Here is a 19,705-nt window from a genome sequence, read left to right on the forward strand (position 1 = left end):
ACTCAGGAGCACTGAGAAGACAACCGTGAACTCTGCCTCAGGCCGCAACAGGAAGAATGGAGCTTCTGTTTGTCCAGGAGCAAGGAGGAGGCTGCCAGGGGAACCGGGATGGGAAAGATGCGCTATGCCGGGGGCACAGAGGTGCACTCTGTGATGTGGCATCGGTGACACCTTCCAGTTTCCCTATTAGCAGAGCCCTGTCAGAGGTTGCCAGGCTCACTGGACAGATGCTGGCAAGTCCGAGGGGGCCCTGACGAGCCCTTCATAGACCAATGAGTTCTTGGGAATGAGACTGACCGGCTTGGGAATGAGCAGCCTCCCGATCAGGGCCACGTCTCACAGGATATGGGCCATCCAGGTCAGGGTAAAAGGCAGACGATCCCAGCCTACGACCTCAGCCATTTGCGGCCCCTGTAGCATGGCTGGTTTTGACATGGACAGAGTTTCGGCGTCCACCAGGATGAATTCTCTTCACACAGCCCCTGAGTGGACGGGCTGACCTGTTGGCTGAGTTAGTAAGGTTCATTTTCTGTGGGAGGGTGCCTGCCACCTCCAGCGAGAGGAGTCGTGTAGCCGATGCTGAGCTGCTCTGACAGTGTCACCAGCACTTTCAGCTGCCTCCCCAGCCCTGTGCTGGAGGCTGTGTCATCACCTGGAGCAGGAGTCTCATCTGCCCCGGGGCCATCGCTGGGGCCATTGCTGGGGCCAGGCATCCCGTCCTTCCAGCTGCTGACAAGTTAGCTGAATTAAGTTTAAAGAAAAGAGGCTTGTGCAGCTCTGTTTTTTGTCACTTACAATTGGAGTTTCTTCCATCAAAAGATCACTCCTGCCCCTGATTTTGGCAGTAGTGGTCTCGTGCTGGCTGTGAAGAGGCCCTGACAGCCTGGAGATGGCTTGGTGCTTGCCAAGTGGCCCACCAACGGCTCTAGTTACCGGTTACAAGTTGATGAAAGGAGGATGAGTAATGAAAATGGGCCACTCTGCAGTGGCCCCTTTTCGGAACTGGGCAACAGTATAATTTGGGTCCATCTCAAGGGAAGTAGTCTAGCGGAATTCAACGTTGCCCCTCGAGGACGGCGCCTGCTGCCTAGGGGACAACCCCATCAGTGGCTCCGACTCTACATCTGGGGTTTAAAACACTGAGCCAGAGCTTTGAAGCACGTGGGGTGTAGACTGCTACTGGCCTTCCACACTGCAACACAAGGGGAATCTGTGTCTTCCTCTCTGGAGACGTGTGGCCTCAGACAGCACCCCTCGCTGGCCCTGACAGCGGAATCCTGTTCTGTTTAAGCTTCACAGGGGGGCAGAGGAGACCCTTTCACAAAAGCTCAGGTCAAGAGGCAGGGGGTCACTGGGAGGAAGGCTGTGGAGCAGGCGGCCAAAAACGGGGTCCTCTAGTTCCCCCTGAACACAGTCTTTCAGTTCAAACCTTAAACACACACAAAAGGTTTTGACCGAACTAGAGCAATATTGATCCTTGCCACATTGTGGGAGAAGCGTTCGGGTCATCATGCACGCTTCTTTCCCAGCCGCATCAGATCCCATGCCATTCTCCAGCAGGGCCCCTCCCCAGCCTCTCTCCCTCCACCCCTCCTGCTTTCATAGGTGGCTGCTGCTCCCTGAGCACCTGCTTTTCCCTGCCTGCCTGCTGAATTCTTTCACCTTCTGGGCCTAATGCTACTGGAGAAAGAAGGGTCCCTAGCTGCCGCCCAGCTTCCAGAGCAAGGGTTGGGGGCAGAGCTGTGGGGACTGAGGCAGCCGGAAGCCCCGGGGCCCGCTGAGTGCCCCAAGCCAGCCTCAGGTGCGGTGTGTGGCAAGATGGACGGTCTGCACCATATCCACCGAATTCCATGCCGCTGTCTGAATGCTGTTTGAAGTACTGTTTCAACAACTTTGCTACGATTGCTTTTACTTCCTGACTGTACTCCTCAAAACAAGAAGAGCCTGCTGGAAGAAAAGGGGGCCGAAACAAACCCTCTGAAAGGAGAGCCCCAGGATGACCCTAAGCCACGAAGCTGCTTCAACCCAGAAGGGCCCCCTTGGTGAGGATGTGGAGCTCACCCTCTGCGCTGTCTGCGCCCAGTCTGGGGGGTTGGGGGGGTGGGGGGTGGGCAGCAACAGCTGGTCAAGGGACCTGGAGAGGAGGCCTTCCCATTGCCCAAGATTGAACCCCAGACAGGCCCACCATGACAGCCCCAGCCTGTCACCCCCATGCGTGTCACTGCCTGCTCCTGGGTGGGGGCCTCTCTGTGGCTCCTCTGCCTCCCACTCCTCTAGTGTCTGACACCTGTCCCAGAAGGTGCTTCTTGCATGTTTGTTGAGTGAGTAGTGGAACAGCAGGGGCCTGCCTGCCCCATGCGGCTTTTGTAATTAGGAGCTAATGGGAAGCAAGACTTCTTCCTCCTGTAGCCCCCTTGCTAGCCCCGCCAGGCCCTTTGCCCACCCACCCCACTTCACCAGAGCCCTCTGGTTGGTCCTGGAGACTGATGAAGACCAGGACGGGGCCAGTCAGCGGCTCAGTGCCCCAGCACCAGGGCAGCCGACCTGCCACCAGCTGAGCCCCCTCCTGGGGCCCGTTCAGGCTCCCCCCGCCTCCCCATATGCCTCCTCAGCCCAGCCCCTCGGCGGCTGAAGAGCCGAAGGTTTGGAGAGATTAAGAAATTTGCCCAGGGACCCACGGTCAGCTCGTCGGGACGCTGGGGTTTGAACCCAGGTCTGCGGCGCTGTCCCTGCGGCTGCGCGACTTCCTCGTCTTTTCCGGGGGCCCGAGCTCGGCGGTGGGATCGATTTCCCTGCGGCCCGAGGGGCATCGCGAGGCCAGCGCTCAGCAGCCAAAGGGGGCGCCGCGGCCAGAGGAGCCTCGCTCGGCTCCCCGCGCGGCTCCCCGCTCCCCGGCCCTGCTCCCCGCTCCCCGCCTCTCGAGACCCCCGTTCCCCGCTCTCTGCACTCCCCGGAACCCTCCCTCCCCCCACTCTCCCACTCCCACTGCTCTCCCGGCTCCCTAAGTCCCCGCCTCCCGCTCTTCCTCGGCTTCTCCCGCTTCTTCACTCTCCAGGGGACCGCCCCACTCCCTGACTCCCCTCCACTCTCCGGAGCCCCCGGCTCCCCTGCAATCCCCGACTCCCTGCCGCCCCCTCGGCTCCCTGCACTCCCTTTCACCCGCTCTCCCGCCCCCACTCCCGGGGCCGCTGCATCCCCCGCACCCCTCGGGCCCCTGCACCCCGCCCCCTGCATGGCCCGGCTGGGTGCCCTGCTCCTGGCCGCCGCCCTGGGCGCGCTGCTCAGCTTCGCGCTGCTGGCCGCCGCCGTGGCCAGCGACTACTGGTACATCCTGGAGGTGGCGGACGCCGGCAACCACACGGGGCGCGCCGGGCAGCTGTCCTCGCACTCGGGGCTCTGGCGCATCTGCGAAGGTACCGCGGCCGCCCAGGCAGGGTGACCACCTGCTCGTCCCCTCCGCTCACGATCCCTTTGCTTCGGACTCCCCACCCCCTCACCCCTCCTCCGGGTGTCTGCCCTCTGGGGTCTCTCGGCTGCCCCCGCAAATGCTGCGGTGACAGTGGGGCTGGAGGAGGAAGGGACTTGGGCTCAGAGCCAGGCCATGGGCGGGCAATAAAAGTGAGGGGGACTCTGGGTGGCCCCAAAAGGACCCAAAGAGGCTTCCAGAGCAGGAGCCCGCAGGCATTCCCCTGGCCTCACCTATTGGGGCCTGTCTTGAGCTAGAAGCCTTAGCACACCACTTAATAGATGGCAGGTCACCAGAGGCTCCCACAGGCTCTGCCACTCACAGCCGAGTGACCCGGGACCTTGTCCCCCTTCAGCCTCCAGGTCTTGGTCTGTCAGATGGGGAGAAAATGATACCTGCAACCAAGACTGGGGGGTCAGGAAGAATGAGGGAGGAAAGTGTTGGGCAGGCCCAGCAGAGGGGCCTCTGCTCATCTGCAGGGCGTGGGCATGGAGTGGAGCAGGGGTGGGCCCAGGAAGCCTGGCGTGGGAGCTGGGGGCCTCTGGGCAGGCCAGGTTCCTCATCCAACTGACCAGGGTTTGTTTCCTAATTACGGTCCCTGGGGTTTGGGCCCGCAGCCCCGTTATCACCACTCCCTGTCAGGCGCAGCCACAGATATGAGGCGATGGCCTGACAGCGCACAGGCAGAAGGCAGGAGCATCACATGCGTTTCAAGCCTGTGCACAGGCTGCGGGGCACAGGAGAGGGGAGGGTGTTCCTCAGCACGGCCCAGCGCCTGCCTGCAAGCTGAGGGCTTCCCGGTGCCCCCAGCTGCCGCCCTCACAGCCAGCCTGGGCAGCTCCCCCTGCACTGGATGAGCGCTGATGGCAGGGTACGTGTGAGTGTGTGTCCATGTGTGTGTGAGCACGCGTCAGTGTGAGAGTGTATGGGTGTGTCTGTGAATATCAATGTGTGAGTGTATGTAAACCTGAGTGTGTGAGTGTGAGCATGTCTGTGAGAGTGTGTGCGTGTGTGCAGGTGACTATGAATGTGTGTGGGGGGGTGGCTTCCTCGGGGCATCTCAGGAGGAAGGACTCAGCTGTTCCTTCATTCACTTGACAGACTGCTGAACGCTCCAGAGCCCTCCCGACTTGTGCACGTGTGTGCCAGTGGGTGTGCATATGGGTGGGTGTGCACAAGTCAGAGAGCCCATGTTACATGCACCTTTTCCCTGTCCAGGTGAAGCCTCACCTCCAGGTGCGAGCATGCTGGGGACCCTGGCCTGAGGGAGTGCCAAGGCCAGCCTCTCTGGGATGTTTGCAATTTTAGACAGTAAATAAACATTAGACATTAAGTAAACAAAATGGAAGTTCTTGACCCTCCAAACCCATTTGGAGCCCCAACTCCGAGTTCCAGGAGAGACTCTGACAGGGCCCTGTGGTCACTGGTCAGTCCCCTCGGCTCTGGCAGGGCACGAGAGCACGCCTTCAAGCATGCCTGCAGGACAATGCATTTCCAAGAAGTGCGGGGTGGGTGGTGGCCCCACGGATGTCCAGCCCACCAGGCTGGCATCTTTTCTGCTTTTTAGGGCAGAACAGCTGCATCCCCCTGATCGACCCCTTTGCCAGTGAGGGCCTGGACGTCCCCAGCTCGGTGCAGCACCTCATCCGTGAGTCGCCGCCCTCCTCCCTTAATCTCCAGGCAGGGCTGGGATCAGAGCTGCCCTCATCCTAGACCCGCAGAACCACTTCCAGCCAGAGCCTGCATTCCCAGAAGACATTTCCATGTATATCTGAAAACTCCCGTCGACTGGCCACAGCCCCCGTGCTCCGCTATTGGCTTGTGACTACAGGCACCTGACCCCAGCCTACCTGCCCTCCCTGTGCCGCTTCTGGACTCTCCTTTATTTTTCCAAATGGGTCTACCTGGCGGGCATCTCCCACCTGGTGGGTTGAGGGGCACATGCCTGCTCCTCTGAGGAGGCTGGGAGGTGGGGAGGGGGGCGGCGCTGGGGAAACCTCCCTCGCCCTGGGCCTCAGGAAGCCTGTGCCAGGATCAGAGGGCCCTTGGGAATGTCAGGTGGTTACCGTGGAGACAGGGGCATCGGAGGGAGGTGGATGGTCCAGCTCCTCCTCTGGCCAAGGCCAAGGTGCCCTGTGTGTCCTGCAAAGGTGAACCTCATGCAGACAGGGCTGTGAAGTGCTCACCTGGACCTGCCTTGAGGGGCAGGTCCTGGCCCCCCCCGCGCCCTGAGCCCCACTCTCCACAGTGCTGCACCGAGCCGTCATGGTGGTTCTGCCCCTGAGCCTCGTCCTTGTCGTGTGTGGCTGGGTCTGCGGCCTCCTCAGCTCCCTGGCCCAGAGCGTCCCTCTGCTGCTCTTCACCGGCTGCTACTTCTTGCTGGGGGGTGAGTCTGGGGGCTGTGGGGGTCGCAGGCCCTGGGAGTGGGGTGCTGCCTCTCCTTTCACCCTGTGGGTTCCCCTCTGGGCTACGCCAAGCCTGGGCCCAGCCTGGGGACTGAGCTGCAGCAGGCAAAGGCACCCTGGGTGGCACTGGGGCCTTCAGAGGGGCAGAGGCAGGGGCTCTGGTTGTGGGCTCCGAGCAGGATGGGGACAGCCGCAGGGTTGAGCTTCCAGGCTCAAGAGGCACGGGGATCTCCGAGGCCCTCCCAGGACCTGCCCTTTTGGATCTGCACGAGGGGTGGGGCCGGCCCCATTCACTCCCTTCTCCTCCCTAGGCAGTCCTGGTGGGAGCAGCAAGGGCGGGCAGGGGGTTAGCACTGGCCAGGCAGGGCCAGACATGAAGATGGGGTGAGAAGGGGCCTCAGAGTCCTCCGCAGTGACCCCCACCCAGGTCCAGACTGTGACTAGGAACAGTTTATCAGCTGACATTCATCTGGACTGTGCTGGGCGCTGGGCCAAGCGGTCCCTCAGGGATTCATGCGATGATGGTGTGCCACGGGCACTCAGTGGTCTTAGCTTCTGGCTGAGATGTCCAAGAATTTGCTGAGGTCCGCAGGAAGCTTGGCTAGGGGTCCCCTTCACTGCCTTTTGGTGCCACCTGCCCCAGCCAGCCACCAAGTGTCCCCAGCTGTCCAAGGCTGGCTGTCGAAGACAGTAGGCTGGTGGCTCCTTGGGGTCATTCCTCAGTGGCCCCTGCCATCCAGGGCCAGGCCTGAGTTGAGTCTTGTGTCCCAGGCCAGCCCTACCTTCCCAGCCGTGGCACTCGAGGACCAGACCACGTGGGCCTGGGGCTCCCTCCTGGGCAGGCCTGCTTGCTCTGGGAAGGAGCTGGGGAGGGAGTAGGTGGGCCTGCCTGGCACCGAGAGCCAGGGGACTGGCAGCCTAGTTGTTTGGTTTAGAGAATGACAGCAGGAGAAATCAAAGTGTCAGCTGCAGCCTGAGCCCGGAGACGGTCTGTGTGTCCAAAATCCAATTAAGAGGGCCTTGGGAAGCCACCAAGAGGAGAAATTGGGTGGGGTTGGAACTAGGTAAACTGGTGATAGCCATAAACCTTGGCATTGTGTCAGAACCAAGGCGGCGGCGAGTGGGCGGAGGGAGGGTCTGGAGGCAGCTGCTGAGGGGAGGCAGCTGCTGGGGGGCGTCCTCTGCTCCGAGGCCCGGGGAGCTCGAGAGCAGGCAGCTGGCCTGCTTCCAAGAAAGCCCCACGTGCTGCCCTCACTGCGCTGCTGCCTTCCTTGCAGGACGGGTTTCCGTGGAAATGGGTTTGCTGACATCACTGTCAGGAGCCCACTCAGGTGGCCCGGGGTTGGGGGGGAGGGTCAACAGACATTCCAGGTCTGGGGCCTCCAAGACAGGAAGGTCACACCAAGGGGACCTGCCTGAGGTCAGCTCACCCCACCCCCCTCCATCAGCACTGCAAGAAGGGAGAGGGACACAGAGGGGTCCAGGGTGACAAAGGATGGATGAGTGCCCTTCCCTGAGATAGGAGCCTGGTGGGGCACGTGCGTGGACAGGGCCTGGAGTGATGCGTTCCACTACAATCGCCCAGCTTGAGGCTCCGGTGCTGGCCAGGGGGATGTTTGAGAGCGTCAGTAAGTCTGAGGCTCAGAGAGTGGTCTGGCAGGGGCCAGACCTGGGCTCCCTGTCCCCAGGGAGAGTTGGGGGCTCCAGATGGGGGTGTCCAGCTTGGGAGCTTACTCTGCACCCTGTGCCATGGCAGAGCAGTGGGTCCTGTCCTCAGCCAGGCTGGATGGAGGCAGCTGGTGGCTTGGAGATGAGCTCAGCTGGTGGGGCAGCCAGGGGGGTGGGGGCAGAGTGGAGACTTGGCCAGGCGCTCTGACAGCTGCAGGCTGAGACAGCCGCCTCTGTTTCTGGGGCCCCAGCTGCATGAGAGCTCCCTGAGGAAGCCCGAGAAGTGTCTGCCAGCCCTGCTGCTGAGTGCCGACCCCAGTCCCAGAGCCCACGTCCCTTGATTTGGCTTCACATCCTTCCCCAGATTAAGTCCCTAACCTCTGCTGCTGCCTGGCCCAGCCTGCACTTGCAGCTGTGTGTCCCCGCCCCCCCCCCCCCACTCCTTCTCACCTTTGATCAAGTGAGGAATCACAGAGGACCAGGGTGAGAGTCAGGCAGTATGGGGACCTCAAGGCTGGGTCCCTTCTCTAGATCCCAGTGAGACCCAGACCCGGCCCTGAAGGACAGCTCTGGTCAGCCTCCTGCCCTTGGCTGGGCAGTGTGCTCACCTGAGAAGTGAGTGACGGAGCCACGGTACCCACCCGCCCTGGCCAAGATTCCCTACAGTTGGCACCAAGGGCAGGCTCTGATGTCAGCCTGCAGCTGTGGGACAGAGGGTGGCGCTCTGGTTGGTCCTTCTGAACCCGGGGGGGACAGGAAAATGTCCCAGTGCTCAGCTCTCTGCTTGCTCCTGAACCACCGGACGAAGGGTCACTCGGCACCTGGCACCCTGGGCAAAGCCAGTCCTTTGAGGAAGGCTCTGAGCGTTTCTTCAGAAAGTTGAGGGAGGAGGGAGTCCTCGTCTGTGGAAGGACAGGGGTTATGAGAGCAGAGAGGAAGAGCCTGCAACTCAGACCTGGGGCTGGGGAGGGGGCTTCTGGAAGGGGCACACTGAGGCTTGGGCCAGGAGGAGGGGGGGCGGTCAGCCAGTGGGGTGAGGAGAGGGAGCTGTGAGGAAGAGGGGGCCGGAGGTGCAGGCCGGGGGACTGGCTCAGGGCACCAGGTCAGAGCTCCAGAGACCCCCAGCTGCCAGTAGAGGTCACTGGCGGTCTGTGTGTGTGTGCCTGTGTCTGTGTGTGTGTGTGTGTGTGTGTGTGTGTGCATGCACGCACGCGTGTATTCTGGGTACTCCCGGGGATACAAGAGGGCGCTGTGTACGTGGGGCAGTTATGTGAGTGGGGACCGTGTGTTGGGCGTATCGGTGGTACTGTTTGCAAGGGGATTTTGTGGGGGGAGGTCCTGGGGTTTGAGGACTGAGTTGGAGCCTCCATTCCCCTTGAAGGCCAGTGGGCAGGGCCTCCCAAGGCTGTGTCCACAGCACTACCCTGGCCAGGGTCGCAGGTAGGGCAGTGTCCCCAGCAGGCAGACACGCTGAGTGGCCCCTGCACTCCCTCCCCAGGTGCCCTGACCGTGGCAGGCCTCAGCACCTACATCAGCTACTCGCACCTGGCCTTCGCCGAGACCACGCGCCAGTACGGCCCCTGGCACGTGCAGCATGTCCGTGTCAGCTTCGGCTGGTCTGTGGCCCTGGCCTGGGGCTCCTGTGCATTGGAGGCGCTCAGCGGCACCCTCCTGCTCGCAGCCGCCCGAGCCCTCAGCCTGAGCCGGGCGCCGGGCACCCCCCACTCTGTGGTTCTCTGAGTCCCAGGCCGGCAGGTGGGGGAGGAGAGGGTCCTGGTTTCCCTTTGCATCTCCTGGGATCGGCCGGAACCGGCCTGGCTGGGAGGGGGTCCTGCGGGTGAACAGGGGCTGGGGACAGAGCCAAGAATCTCTTGTTAGGCAAAGCCTGATGTTGGGGGGCTCCCCTGCCGCATTATGCTCCTCTTAGAGATTCGAAAAGTGAGTCCCAGAAAGAGGAAGCAAGTGGCCTGAGGGATTGTTAGTGGGGGGATTGGGGTGGGGGTGCTGCAGGGCCCTGGGGCATAGCTGGCCTCCTTGCCTCTTGAGTGTGTGGCCTACACTCCCCTCATGAGTCCTGGTGTGCCAGAGCTGTCCCCATTCCTAGAGACCTGGGTCGGCTGGAGCCGCTCCCGCTGTCCTGGAGAGGGGGGCGTTCAAGGGAGAAGCAGGTACCTGTTAAGCACCCTCCATGCTGGGCGCAGTGCTGGGCCTGCCCACCCATCTCCTCCTCTAATCCCCTGGTCACCCTTCACACTGGTTACCATTCACCCATTTCACAGAAGGCAAGTCTGAGGCCCAGACCACCCCAGAGCAAATGGCAGAGCCAGATGTCCTTTGGGCCTCTGTTCTGTCCACTCACCCCTGAGGGCAGGTGCTGGTGGAGAGGAGAGTGAGGAGAGGGCCCGAGGGCCCCTTGGATTCGCAGGCACAGGGGGAGCCGAATGGGCGGGATGCGCCTCTGCCCCCTGCCTTGTTTTCAGGCCTCTGTCCTAGACCTGGTGCCGCTGCTGCTCCTTCAGGCTGGCACTCTGGACCCCGACCCTCCGGGCTGCAGCCCCCCGGGAGTATCTGCATGGGCCAGGGGCCGGCTGGGCGCCCCAAAGAAGCAGGTGTGGAAGCCGTGGTGGGCTGGGGTGCCATGCCACCGTGCAGGGGAGGGCTTCTCAGCCAGGAGGGACTGGGCTGCCTGGAGGGCGGAGGCCACAGCCTGGGGTCGGGCTGCAGGCTCATGGAATGGAGGCCAAGCCCCAGGCTGGGTGGCGCTCAGTTCGTAGGCCCAGGCCTGCAGGCCCTTTCCGAGGGCAGGTGGGCGGCCAGCCCACCCCAGGCTGTTGGGGTCTGTGAAGACTGAGGTGCACCCATCTGCCTGTAGGTAGAGAAGTCGAGCGGCAGAGGAGAAGGGCCTGGGGGGCTGTGCAGTCCCTGAAGCCCCAACCGGCCCCATTTCGGGCTCAGGGCCTCCCTGAGTCTGGGGTGTGCTGGGGAAGATGGCTGCCTCTCCTGCCTTGGGCTCCCTCCTCCCCAGTGTCCCTTTATTGCTTCAAAGCTTACAGGAAGCTCCTAGGGCTCAGGGGCTGGCACCATCTTGGGGTCGCACTGAGGGGCACAGTGCTGGGCGCTGTGTGGGGCTTCCCTTCTTGCTCATGTTTTAGCATTTACCATTCCACAATAACGGTGTGCCAAATTGTCCTTAATAAATCAGCTTGTGCTGCATGCAGAATAAGCCGTTCTTTTTCTTTCTTAAAGATTTTCGAAATAGATAATGCATGCCCACAGCTTACAGACAGTGCAAGTGTGAGAACACTCCTAGCTGTGTGTGTCTGCGTGTCCATCCATCCAGAGACGTCCTGTGTGTGTGTCTGCGTGTCGGTCCATCCAGAGACGTCCTGTGTGTATGTCTGCGTGTCGGTCCATCCAGAGACAAGCTCCTTCTCATTTCCAGGCAGGAGAGGACTCCTGGGGCCTCCATGGTGGATCCGGGGGCCTCTTGGGCAGATCCTCTGAGCCTGTGAGGCCCGCCCTTGACTTTTCCCTCCCCTCAGCCCCACAGTGGCCTCTCCCGTGGGTTTGTTGGGGATGCGGAGTGCAAGAGTTCCACCCTGGGCCTCTCTGACTGCTCATGGGCTTGGGCTCTAGGAACAGGACACTGGAAAAGACACATGGGGTGGCCACTGGGATCGCAGAACTCCCTGAGGGAGGGCGTGGGGGCAGGGGTGTGGCGCTTGCCCCTTCCCTTCTAGAACAGACCTGCCTGGCCACATGCCAGTGGGGGTGTGACAGCCAGGACGTGCCTCACTCTCCGATTGGCCAGCCTCCACAGTGAGTGTTTCATCGTTCGCTGGGTGGCCAGGCTGTGCAGCCAAGGTTATGAGGCAGGTATGTGCCACCCAGGGGAGAGACCAGTGCATGATTTGAGGTTGCTGAGAACAGACACAGACACACACCAGCTTCACGTGGTGCAGCATTTGCTTGTAACCAGAGGAGAGAGCGAGAGTGCACCAGAGCCAGCCCCTTGCAGTGTGTCTGTCCCCACAGCCTGTGGATCCACTCTACAGGCAATGCTGGTGGTATGGCTGCTCCCACGCCACTTATTGCTGCTGTGGAAGGACCACCCCTCGCCCTATGGGGTCTGAAATACAGAAAACGGGGGGCGTGCCTGAGGACCAGTGACTGGTGTGCTTAAGCAGAACAAGGGGCAACAGTGACTGAAGCAGGCCAGCTATTCCCACACTAGGCGGATGTCCCTCCCAGTGCACACCATGTCCCACAGTCACCATCCTTGACTTGCAGTGCCTCCCAGGGCCTCTGTTCCTTGCAGCTGACTAGGATGGCCCTGCCTCCAGCAGGCCATGTTCTTCCTCCTGCTCTGGCGTCGTCACAGCCCTTGCTTCAGTGACGGTCCCCCTCCACCCCATCCTCCTTCCCACGCCCTCTGGCCTCTCCTCCTTCTGGTACATTTGCCTGCGTCATTCTGTGGGCTGGCTCTGGTTATTATCCTCTGATGCCACCTGTGCCCCCACCCAGGACAGGGGCCTCTTGTGAACTCAGGCCCTACTCCCAGCCAGCACGCACAAATGGAGTAGCCTTCCTCCAAGGTGGACCCCCGCAATCCTCGTCTTGGGGACTCATCGCTTGTATGGCCCCTGCCACACTGAATTAGGGCCGACCTGGACAGCAAATAGAATCCTGCAGAGGTGACAGCGTGTGACTAGGTCATACGAGGCACGGTATCTTCCGCCTCGGTCTCAGACTGCCCGCCCTTGGGGAGCCAGCCGTCATGTTGTGAAGACACCCCCATAGCTAGGAACCAGGGCCCCCTGCAACATGCTGGCTGTGTAAGTGAGCCTCCTTGGAGGGGGGTTAGTCCCATAATGCCGCCCTAGCTGATGTCTTCACTGCAACCTTGTGAGAAGCGCCAAGCCAGGATGCTCAGCTAAGCCACTCCCTAATTCCTAACCTACAGAAACTACGAGAAATGATTAAGGATTATTGCTGTTTTAAGACACTATGTTTTGGGGTGATATGTCGCATGGCAATGGGTAACTCATTTGGTGCATACGTGCTGGCACTTGCCCAGACAGGGCCATGCAGGGGCAGAGCGACAGAGGTTCAGAGCTGCTGGCTGGCTTTTGATTCTCAAGCACAGGAGAGCAGTTCTGAGGCCTTGGGGAGCCCCAGCGGCTGCATCCCCCAGAGAATAGGTCTAGAACCTCCTATGGGCGGGAGGGGACGCGGGAGGGTGCTCTGCTTCAGGCCACCTCGGCGCTTCTCTCCTCCCATGCACACCCGGCCGCACCGCCGTCAGGATTCCCACCCCGCGGCCGTCCCGCATCTGTGCCTCCAGGCCAGCCCTCTCCAGAGCGCCAAACCTGTGTTTCTGGCAGCTTCCTAACTGCGTGCACCTGGGTCTCAAACCTCACCCTCTCAAACTGAAGTCACCGCTCAAGCCATGCAGAGCCGCCTCCCGGGACTCCCATCGGGGGCTTCAGAGCACCCATGTGACGGCACAGCTTCGCTGCTTAAAGCACACACACAGACTCGGCTGCACGCTTACATATGTGTCCAGAAAGAAATACACACAAACGTTAACAAACGTGATTCTTGGGTGACTTTTAAAAATGTCCTTCGTCCAGGTCTTCTAGGTCACCTGAGCAGGAGGTTGGTCTTAACCCCCGAGTCTGCCGAAATTACCCCAGGAGCTGCTAAAAATGAGACCCAGTCCCAAATTCTCTACAATTAAGACATATTATTTTATAGGCAGAAAACTTTATTTTGTAAAAAAGTAAATACGTATTAGACAACTACGAGATAAAGCCCCGGCCCCCTCCCACGGCAGGTGACGCCCTTCCCACCATCTCTATGTCCCTTTCCGATGGCCCTCACCTGCCTCTGAGCACAGGACGCTCTCGTGGGCTCGGGCAGTCTCCCCTCTGTCCCTGGGAGCAGAGGCCCTGCTGTGGTGGCCTCCCGGGCCGTGGGGAGGGCGCTGGGATGGGGTCCTGCCGTCCCTGCATGCGTGGGTGCCCTGTCTGGGACACAGAAGCGCTCAGGGCTTGCTGGAGGAACATGGGTGGCAGCTTAGCCCTGAGTGCCGTGGGAGGTAAAGTGGTCCAAGCAGATGAGTGGACGACCGGGTCGTGCCTCTCCTCCCGCCCGCTCCCTGGGGACACCTCCACTCCTCGCCATGATCCTAGCTGGGCACAGGGTCCGGTCACTCCATCCTCAGGGGCCCAGCTGCCTCAGCACAAACCCCCACTTCCTCAGTGCCAGCTCGGTGTCCTGCGCCGAGACGTCACGGTGCCACATGGCGCGCACCGACCGCTCCGTCCAGGGGAAGAGCAGCACGCGCACGGCACGGCCAGTCTGGGCCACCTCGTCAGCGCTCACGGCCTCCAGGTGCCGGCACAGCTCCTCGGGTGGCAGCCCGTTCACCCTCACCATCACTATGTTCGTCTCCACGGTGGCGAGATCCACGGAGCAGATGGGGGACGCCAGTTCCTGGAGTCCTGGGCCCAGGTCCTGTGGTGAGTGGAGCCTGACCACGGGACCCCACTACTGCCCCCACCACCCAGTCCTGTTGCACCAGGAAAGGCGAGGGCAGCTCAGCCACGGCAGGAGGAAAAGAGGGACCCTCAGTCCTGTCGTGGCCTTTGGAGTCCCCAGACTGGGCTCTGCTACTTTTTAGCTGTGTGACCTTGGACAAATCAGTTAACCTCTCTGGGCCTCAGTTTCCTCTTTTGGAAAGTAGGGACATCACGGGGTTGTTGTGAGGACTCAATTAACGTATGTAAAGACCCAAGTTAGAGGCTCCACTCTGCTGGATTCTGTCTGCGGAGAGCAAGAATTACTGATGCCCATTCAGCGCTGACTGGTCCCACACTGCACCAGGGGCAGCCTGGTCCAGCGTTCTAGTTCCCTGGATCCCACCACTAGTGGCTCCGCGGCTAACCTTCACCCTTCTAGAGTCGAAGGATGCACACTGCTGGGGATTTGGGCCCTGCTGCTGGGGACCCCCAAGGCACTCCCCTGGGACCAAAGGGAAGTGAGGGCGGGGGGCCATAATCCAGGCACCTTTGGCAAATCTCTGGGCATTCTGGTGGTCCCTCAGCAGCACCTCTTCGGCATCAGCCAGTCCCACGAGGGCAGCCGCTGCCAGCACCCCAGCCTGGCGCATGCCCCCGCCCAGGGCTTTCCGGAGGCGCCAGGCTTCTTCGATGAAGTCCTTGGGCCCCCCAACCAGGGCCCCCACTGGTGCACCCAGGCCCTGGGAGGAAGAGAAGAGGGGGAAGGGCAGATGCCATGGCCCAGTCCGGGGAGGGGTTAACGGGGCTCAGGCTCAGCGGCTGCCAGCACAGGAGCTGGGGAACCCAACTCCACCTCCTGCTGCAGGCACCCCCACCCTCCTGTGTCTGGGGGGTGGCCCAGTGGCTTCCCACCTTGGAGAAACAGAGAGACACAGAGTCACAGTGCTCCATGATGTGGGCCGGAGGCACATGCAGAGCCACTGAGGCGTTCAGCAGCCGGGCACCGTCCAGGTGGACCCTCACCCCGTAACTCCGGGCCAGGAGGCGCACCTGGGGGCAAGGTACAGACGGAGGTCAGAAGGAGGAACGGAGGGAGGATGGGTCTCCCGAAGGTCACTGGGCTTGGCTCCTCGAGCAAGAACAAAGGGTCTGGAGTCAGGAGACCCAGGTTGGTGACCAGCTTGGCCATCTGGGACCTGAGCGGTCGCCTCTGCTGCCTGAACCTGTGTGCCATCCTCTGTGAAAGGTGGTCAATGGCAAGTGTTTTATTTCATGTTTATGGCACGCTCACCATGGACCAAGTGCTTACCGTGGTCCCAGCGATAAATGCCTCATCTTAGTTAAGTGGGACCACGAGGAAGATGCTCAGTGCCATTTCCCAGGCACGCACAGGTCTGGAGACCGAGTCAGGGCCCAGGTTGTCATGCCACTGAGCACAGAACTCAGCCTCACATGCTGGGGGTAGGGACCAGGCACAAGCTGGCGCTGCTCTGGGACTCAGCTCCCTGGGGCTCTCTGCTCTTTTGGGGGAAGTTTGGGCACTGGGGCCCTAAACTGGGGCACTAATTCCCTTTGCATCCGCAGCCTGGGACCACACACACGTCCCTCCCACAGCAGTTCTGGCTGCTGATGGACATCCACAGCATATATCAGAGGGGACTAAATTCTGGGAGAGGGGCTCAGGGGAGACAGGAAGCCAGCAGCTGGCAGGGGCGGGGCACAGTGGTGGGCCAGCCTACCTGGCGTAGGTAATCGATGGGGAGGACCCGGCCCCCCGAACTGCTGTGGGTGTTCTCCAGGCAAATGAGCTCACAGACTGGGTAGTAGGGGCTCCCGAGTCCCCGTGTGATAATCCTCTCCAGCTCAGCCAGGTCCAGGGTGCCATGGGGCAGGTCTGGGAGGGGGTGGGAGTGCACTCCTGCGATCTGCAGGTGTAGGGGGGATGGAGGATCAGGTCCAGGGGTCCGGTGGCACTGCTTACTTCTGTCCTGTCTGCTCCTCCAAGCTCTGGGTCGTGGAGCCTTCCCCCTGTGCTGTGGACTTGGGTACAGACATCCCAGCTAAGGAGCTGGAGGAACCCGGGCGCTGTGTGCTCTGGAGAGGTTGCTGTCCCTCCGCCCTGGTATCCTGAGTGCCCACTAGGGGGCAGCAGGGTGCCAAGCACGGCTAGCGTCCTGGCAGCTGGTCTGAGCCGCGGCTGCGCCCCCGTGGTCAATCTGAGAACGGCTCTCCTTCCCGCCTTTCTGGGGAGGTGGCCATCCCAGCCATTTCTCCCCTCTGCTGGTCCCAACCCTGTGCCTAGGAAGCAGGTTCCCACCAGAAGTGCTGAGCACCCTGCGCTGGCCCCAGGTGAGGGGTGCCATGTCCTTACCTGAGCCACCCCACCCTGCTCATAGACGTGGAGGTGGCACTCCTGTCCAAGGAGGAGCTGGGAGCCCCGGCGTCGGCAGTGACACATCACTGAGATAGATGGGGTAGGGGGCAGTGTTGGCACCGAATCCAAGGGGGCCCATCTGCCCCCACCCAGCTCGGCTGGGCTGAGCCCCAGGACCACAGCCAGCTCCCAAGTGCCTTATGCCAATTAGGAAACAGCGCCCCTTCAAGACACCTAGCTGCCATGTGCCAGGAAACCATCCCATGAACTACACAAGTCCAGGAAGACGACACTGAATCATTGGGCCCTGCACAGTGGGCACCCCTGTGCCCTGCGGCCCACATGCACAGCATCCCTTGCACAGAGAAGCCGGCCATGATGCTACCCCATGGGGGACAAGCAGCCTAGGGCACAGGCATCAGCTGGGCTGGTAGGAGACAGGGCATGCACACACTGGGAAACCGGAGAGTTAAATAAATGGACAATTCATAAAGGTGTGGGAGCATGTAGGGAAGTCATGAATGACAGTGCAGGACCCCCAGGCCAGAAAGGGCAGAGGAGGGTGTGGTTACAGAACCCTAGAGACAGGACGGGGAGGACAGGGCCTGGCCCATGGAGACCCCTGGAGGAGGGGGCAAGGGGAGGGGCAAGGCCATGCTGACCTCACTCTCCTCCCCTCCCTCATCTCCTGCCAGGGACACCCCCTGGGTGAGCTCGACAGACATCCAGAAGGCTTGGGACTCCACTGATGTTGTCACAGCCCCTGGCACAAAGGAGAGAAGCATGGATCCGGAGGGCAAGCGGAAGTCCCCCGCGCTCACCAGAGATGAGATTGGCCATGGTGTTGGTGGGCACAAACAAGGTCTGCTCCACCCCCAGCAGCTCTGCAGCCTTTTCCTGAAGCTCTGAGGAGAGGGAAGGGATGGGAGGGCTCCATCAACAGTGGCAGTCACTCAGAGCAGCTTTTCAGAGAGCCCTCCTTGCGTTACTCACAACCATGAGCCTGTTCGGACGAGGGCACCTTGCCCGAGGCTGCGGCAACTGGCCAAGCAGGACTGGAGTCCCAGTCTGCCAGCTGCGCAGCCTGTGGTCTTGGGGACCGCATATCCCAGTCCAGAGGCCCCTCAGTCAACCCTCTGTGCCCCGCCTCCTCCTGGGCCACTGTCTCCCCCCACAATGAAACTCTGTGGTTTGAACCCCCATCCTACCCAGACCTCACACCTGTCTCATTTCCTTTCCCATCAGCCCCTCGCAGGTGGGGCCCTGCGGTTTCTCTGCTGACTTCCTCTCCCAGAATGGAAGGACAGGAGCCCTCAGAAGGGGAGACTCTGGGGGGCTGGAGGGGAGCGGGGCTTCTGGCTCCTGTTTTAAATCCTGCTGTGGCTCTTCTGTGCCTGTGGCCTCAGGTCTGAAGCCTTTAGCATGACATTCATGGCCAGCAGAATCTGGCCTCTGCCTCCCCCTCCAGGGACGGGGTGTCCCCCTGCATCCCACACTCCAGCCACATTCCCTATCTGTATCCTGAATGCCTGTCTCACCACCATGCTTCTATTTCTACAGTTCCCCACCTGGTAAGCCAGCACTCTGCCCTGCCAGGGGCTCCACTCATCCTTTAAGAGGGCTCCTCTGCAAAGACCCCCTTCCCTGTGAGTCCCATGCCTCCCCTGCCCCTCAGTTCCCAAGGCACTCTCTGTGGACTCCTGTCAACCCCAGCCCCTCCCCCACCCTGACAGTGGTGACTGTTTTCTCAGCAGGCTGCCTGCTGAGTAGTGGGCTCAGCATCTTTGAAGTTCCAGGCAACAGTGGGTGTCGCTGGATGCATGACCAGCCCCAATCACTGCCTGACCCCAAAGACGGGCCCTCGGGGCTCAAGTGGCGACCCTATGGCGTGTCCTGGCACAGCTGAGGGTTGTCCACACCCCAGGAATAGGAGGGGTTCACACTGGCAGCATCTCTCAACCCAGGGTAGAACTGTCAGTCACTGTGTCCTGAAACACTCCCTTGGTTGTTAGAACCCACTCCTCCGAGGTGCAGCCCGTGGAGAACTCCCTCTTCTAGACGGGTTTTCTATTTGTCTTCATGCGGGAAGGCGGTGGGTGCAGGACGATAGCTATAGGTTTTAGAGGGAGAAGACCTAGTTCAAATCTTGCCTCGCCATTCACTAGGTATGGGACCTTGAGCACCTGGCTCAGCATCTCAGAGCCCTCCTCGGCAAGATGGGCTAACACCCGTCTCATCGGGCAGTCGGACGACACTGTAATGTGCCCATGAATCACCCGGTGATCCTGTTAGCATGCAGACTCTGGCTCAGTAGGTAAGCGTGGGACCCAAGAATCTGATTTCGAACAGGCTCTCAGGCGATGGGTCAGACTGAGAGCGAGGACGGAGAGCGCAGTGCTCAGCCCCCAGCTGACCGCCATCCCTGCGCCCGGGCAGCCTCTCCCGCCAGCACCACGGACAGCGCTGTGGGGTCGCCGCGACGACCCCCAGCCCGGCCCGGGCCCGCACGCCGGGCTCACCGCGGACGGTGGGGTCCTCGCCGTAGTCGTCGTCCCCCACGACTGCCTCGGCCATGGCTCGCCTCATGGCAGGCCCAGGCTTGGTCACCGTGTCGCTGCGCAGGTCTACCACGTGCGCCGGGACCCCCGCCCAGCTCCCAAACGCCCGAGCCCAGAGGGCCCGGTGCCTCTGGACTGTGGCCCAAGCCAGTCCGCGGAGCATGGCGGGGGCAGCGCCCAGCCCCCTGCCCCGACCCTCTTGGGTGAGGGCGACCGCGAATCGCGGAGTCGGCGCGGCGGGACTTCCGGGACCTCGGCCGCAGCTGACCGGGGCCGGCCGGAGGGCCCCCGCGGCATGCTGGGAGTTGTAGTTCGGACTTCGTCGCGGCAAGCCTGGGCGGGAGGGCCCCGCGGCATGCTGGGAGTTGTAGTTCCGCGGGCACAGCGTCAGCCGGGCGTGCGGGAGAGGGAGGGTCCCGCTTACCGAAGAGGAAACCGAGCCGGCCAAGCTTTTATAGAACAGACGCTCGTGTGGCTGTTACCATATGCCAGGCAGTGTACCGACTTTAAGGCAGCTAGGACAAGTACTGTTATCATCTCCGTGGGAAACTGAGCCGCACAGAAGCTAATGGACTGCCTAAGGTCACTTGGCGCGGAAGCGGCCGGGGCCAGCTGTCTCGAGTCCGCCCCGGAACCACTGTGTTGCGTCCGCCCTGAAAAGTAGCTTCCCAACATTTACGTTTTTCAATACGGATCTGTTGCGCACCTGC

General features: G+C 61.5%; 2 protein-coding genes across 3 annotated transcripts; one reads left to right on the forward strand and one right to left on the reverse strand.

Moving 5' to 3' along the window:
• The first annotated feature begins 2,458 nt into the window (after window positions 1-2,458).
• On the forward strand, window positions 2,459-10,753 carry TMEM235 (transmembrane protein 235). The gene is made up of 4 exons (XM_044746013.2): window positions 2,459-3,413; window positions 5,034-5,114; window positions 5,715-5,852; window positions 9,038-10,753. Exons 1-4 carry the CDS (start codon window positions 3,233-3,235, stop codon window positions 9,277-9,279), a joined length of 642 nt encoding a protein of 213 aa, XP_044601948.1. The 5' UTR covers window positions 2,459-3,232; the 3' UTR covers window positions 9,280-10,753.
• Window positions 10,754-13,285: 2,532 nt separating this feature from the next.
• LOC106845253 (uncharacterized) lies at window positions 13,286-19,467 on the reverse strand. Of its 2 annotated transcripts, none has more exons than XM_014863220.3 (7): window positions 18,957-19,467; window positions 17,259-17,342; window positions 16,435-16,523; window positions 15,803-15,988; window positions 14,976-15,113; window positions 14,611-14,803; window positions 13,286-14,045 (listed from the first exon to the last, which is right to left on the reverse strand). In XM_014863220.3, exons 1-7 carry the CDS (start codon window positions 19,156-19,158, stop codon window positions 13,762-13,764), a joined length of 1,176 nt encoding a protein of 391 aa, XP_014718706.1. In that variant the 5' UTR covers window positions 19,159-19,467; the 3' UTR covers window positions 13,286-13,761. The 2 variants fall into 2 exon arrangements, with proteins under 2 accessions (XP_014718706.1, XP_044601545.1); XM_044745610.2 differs by having other exon boundaries at window positions 13,286-14,058; window positions 18,957-19,280.
• Window positions 19,468-19,705: the final 238 nt, after the last annotated feature.

The sequence above is a fragment of the Equus asinus genome, chromosome 13, assembly GCF_041296235.1.
Source record: "Equus asinus isolate D_3611 breed Donkey chromosome 13, EquAss-T2T_v2, whole genome shotgun sequence".
In the NCBI taxonomy this organism is placed as follows: domain Eukaryota; kingdom Metazoa; phylum Chordata; class Mammalia; order Perissodactyla; family Equidae; genus Equus; species Equus asinus.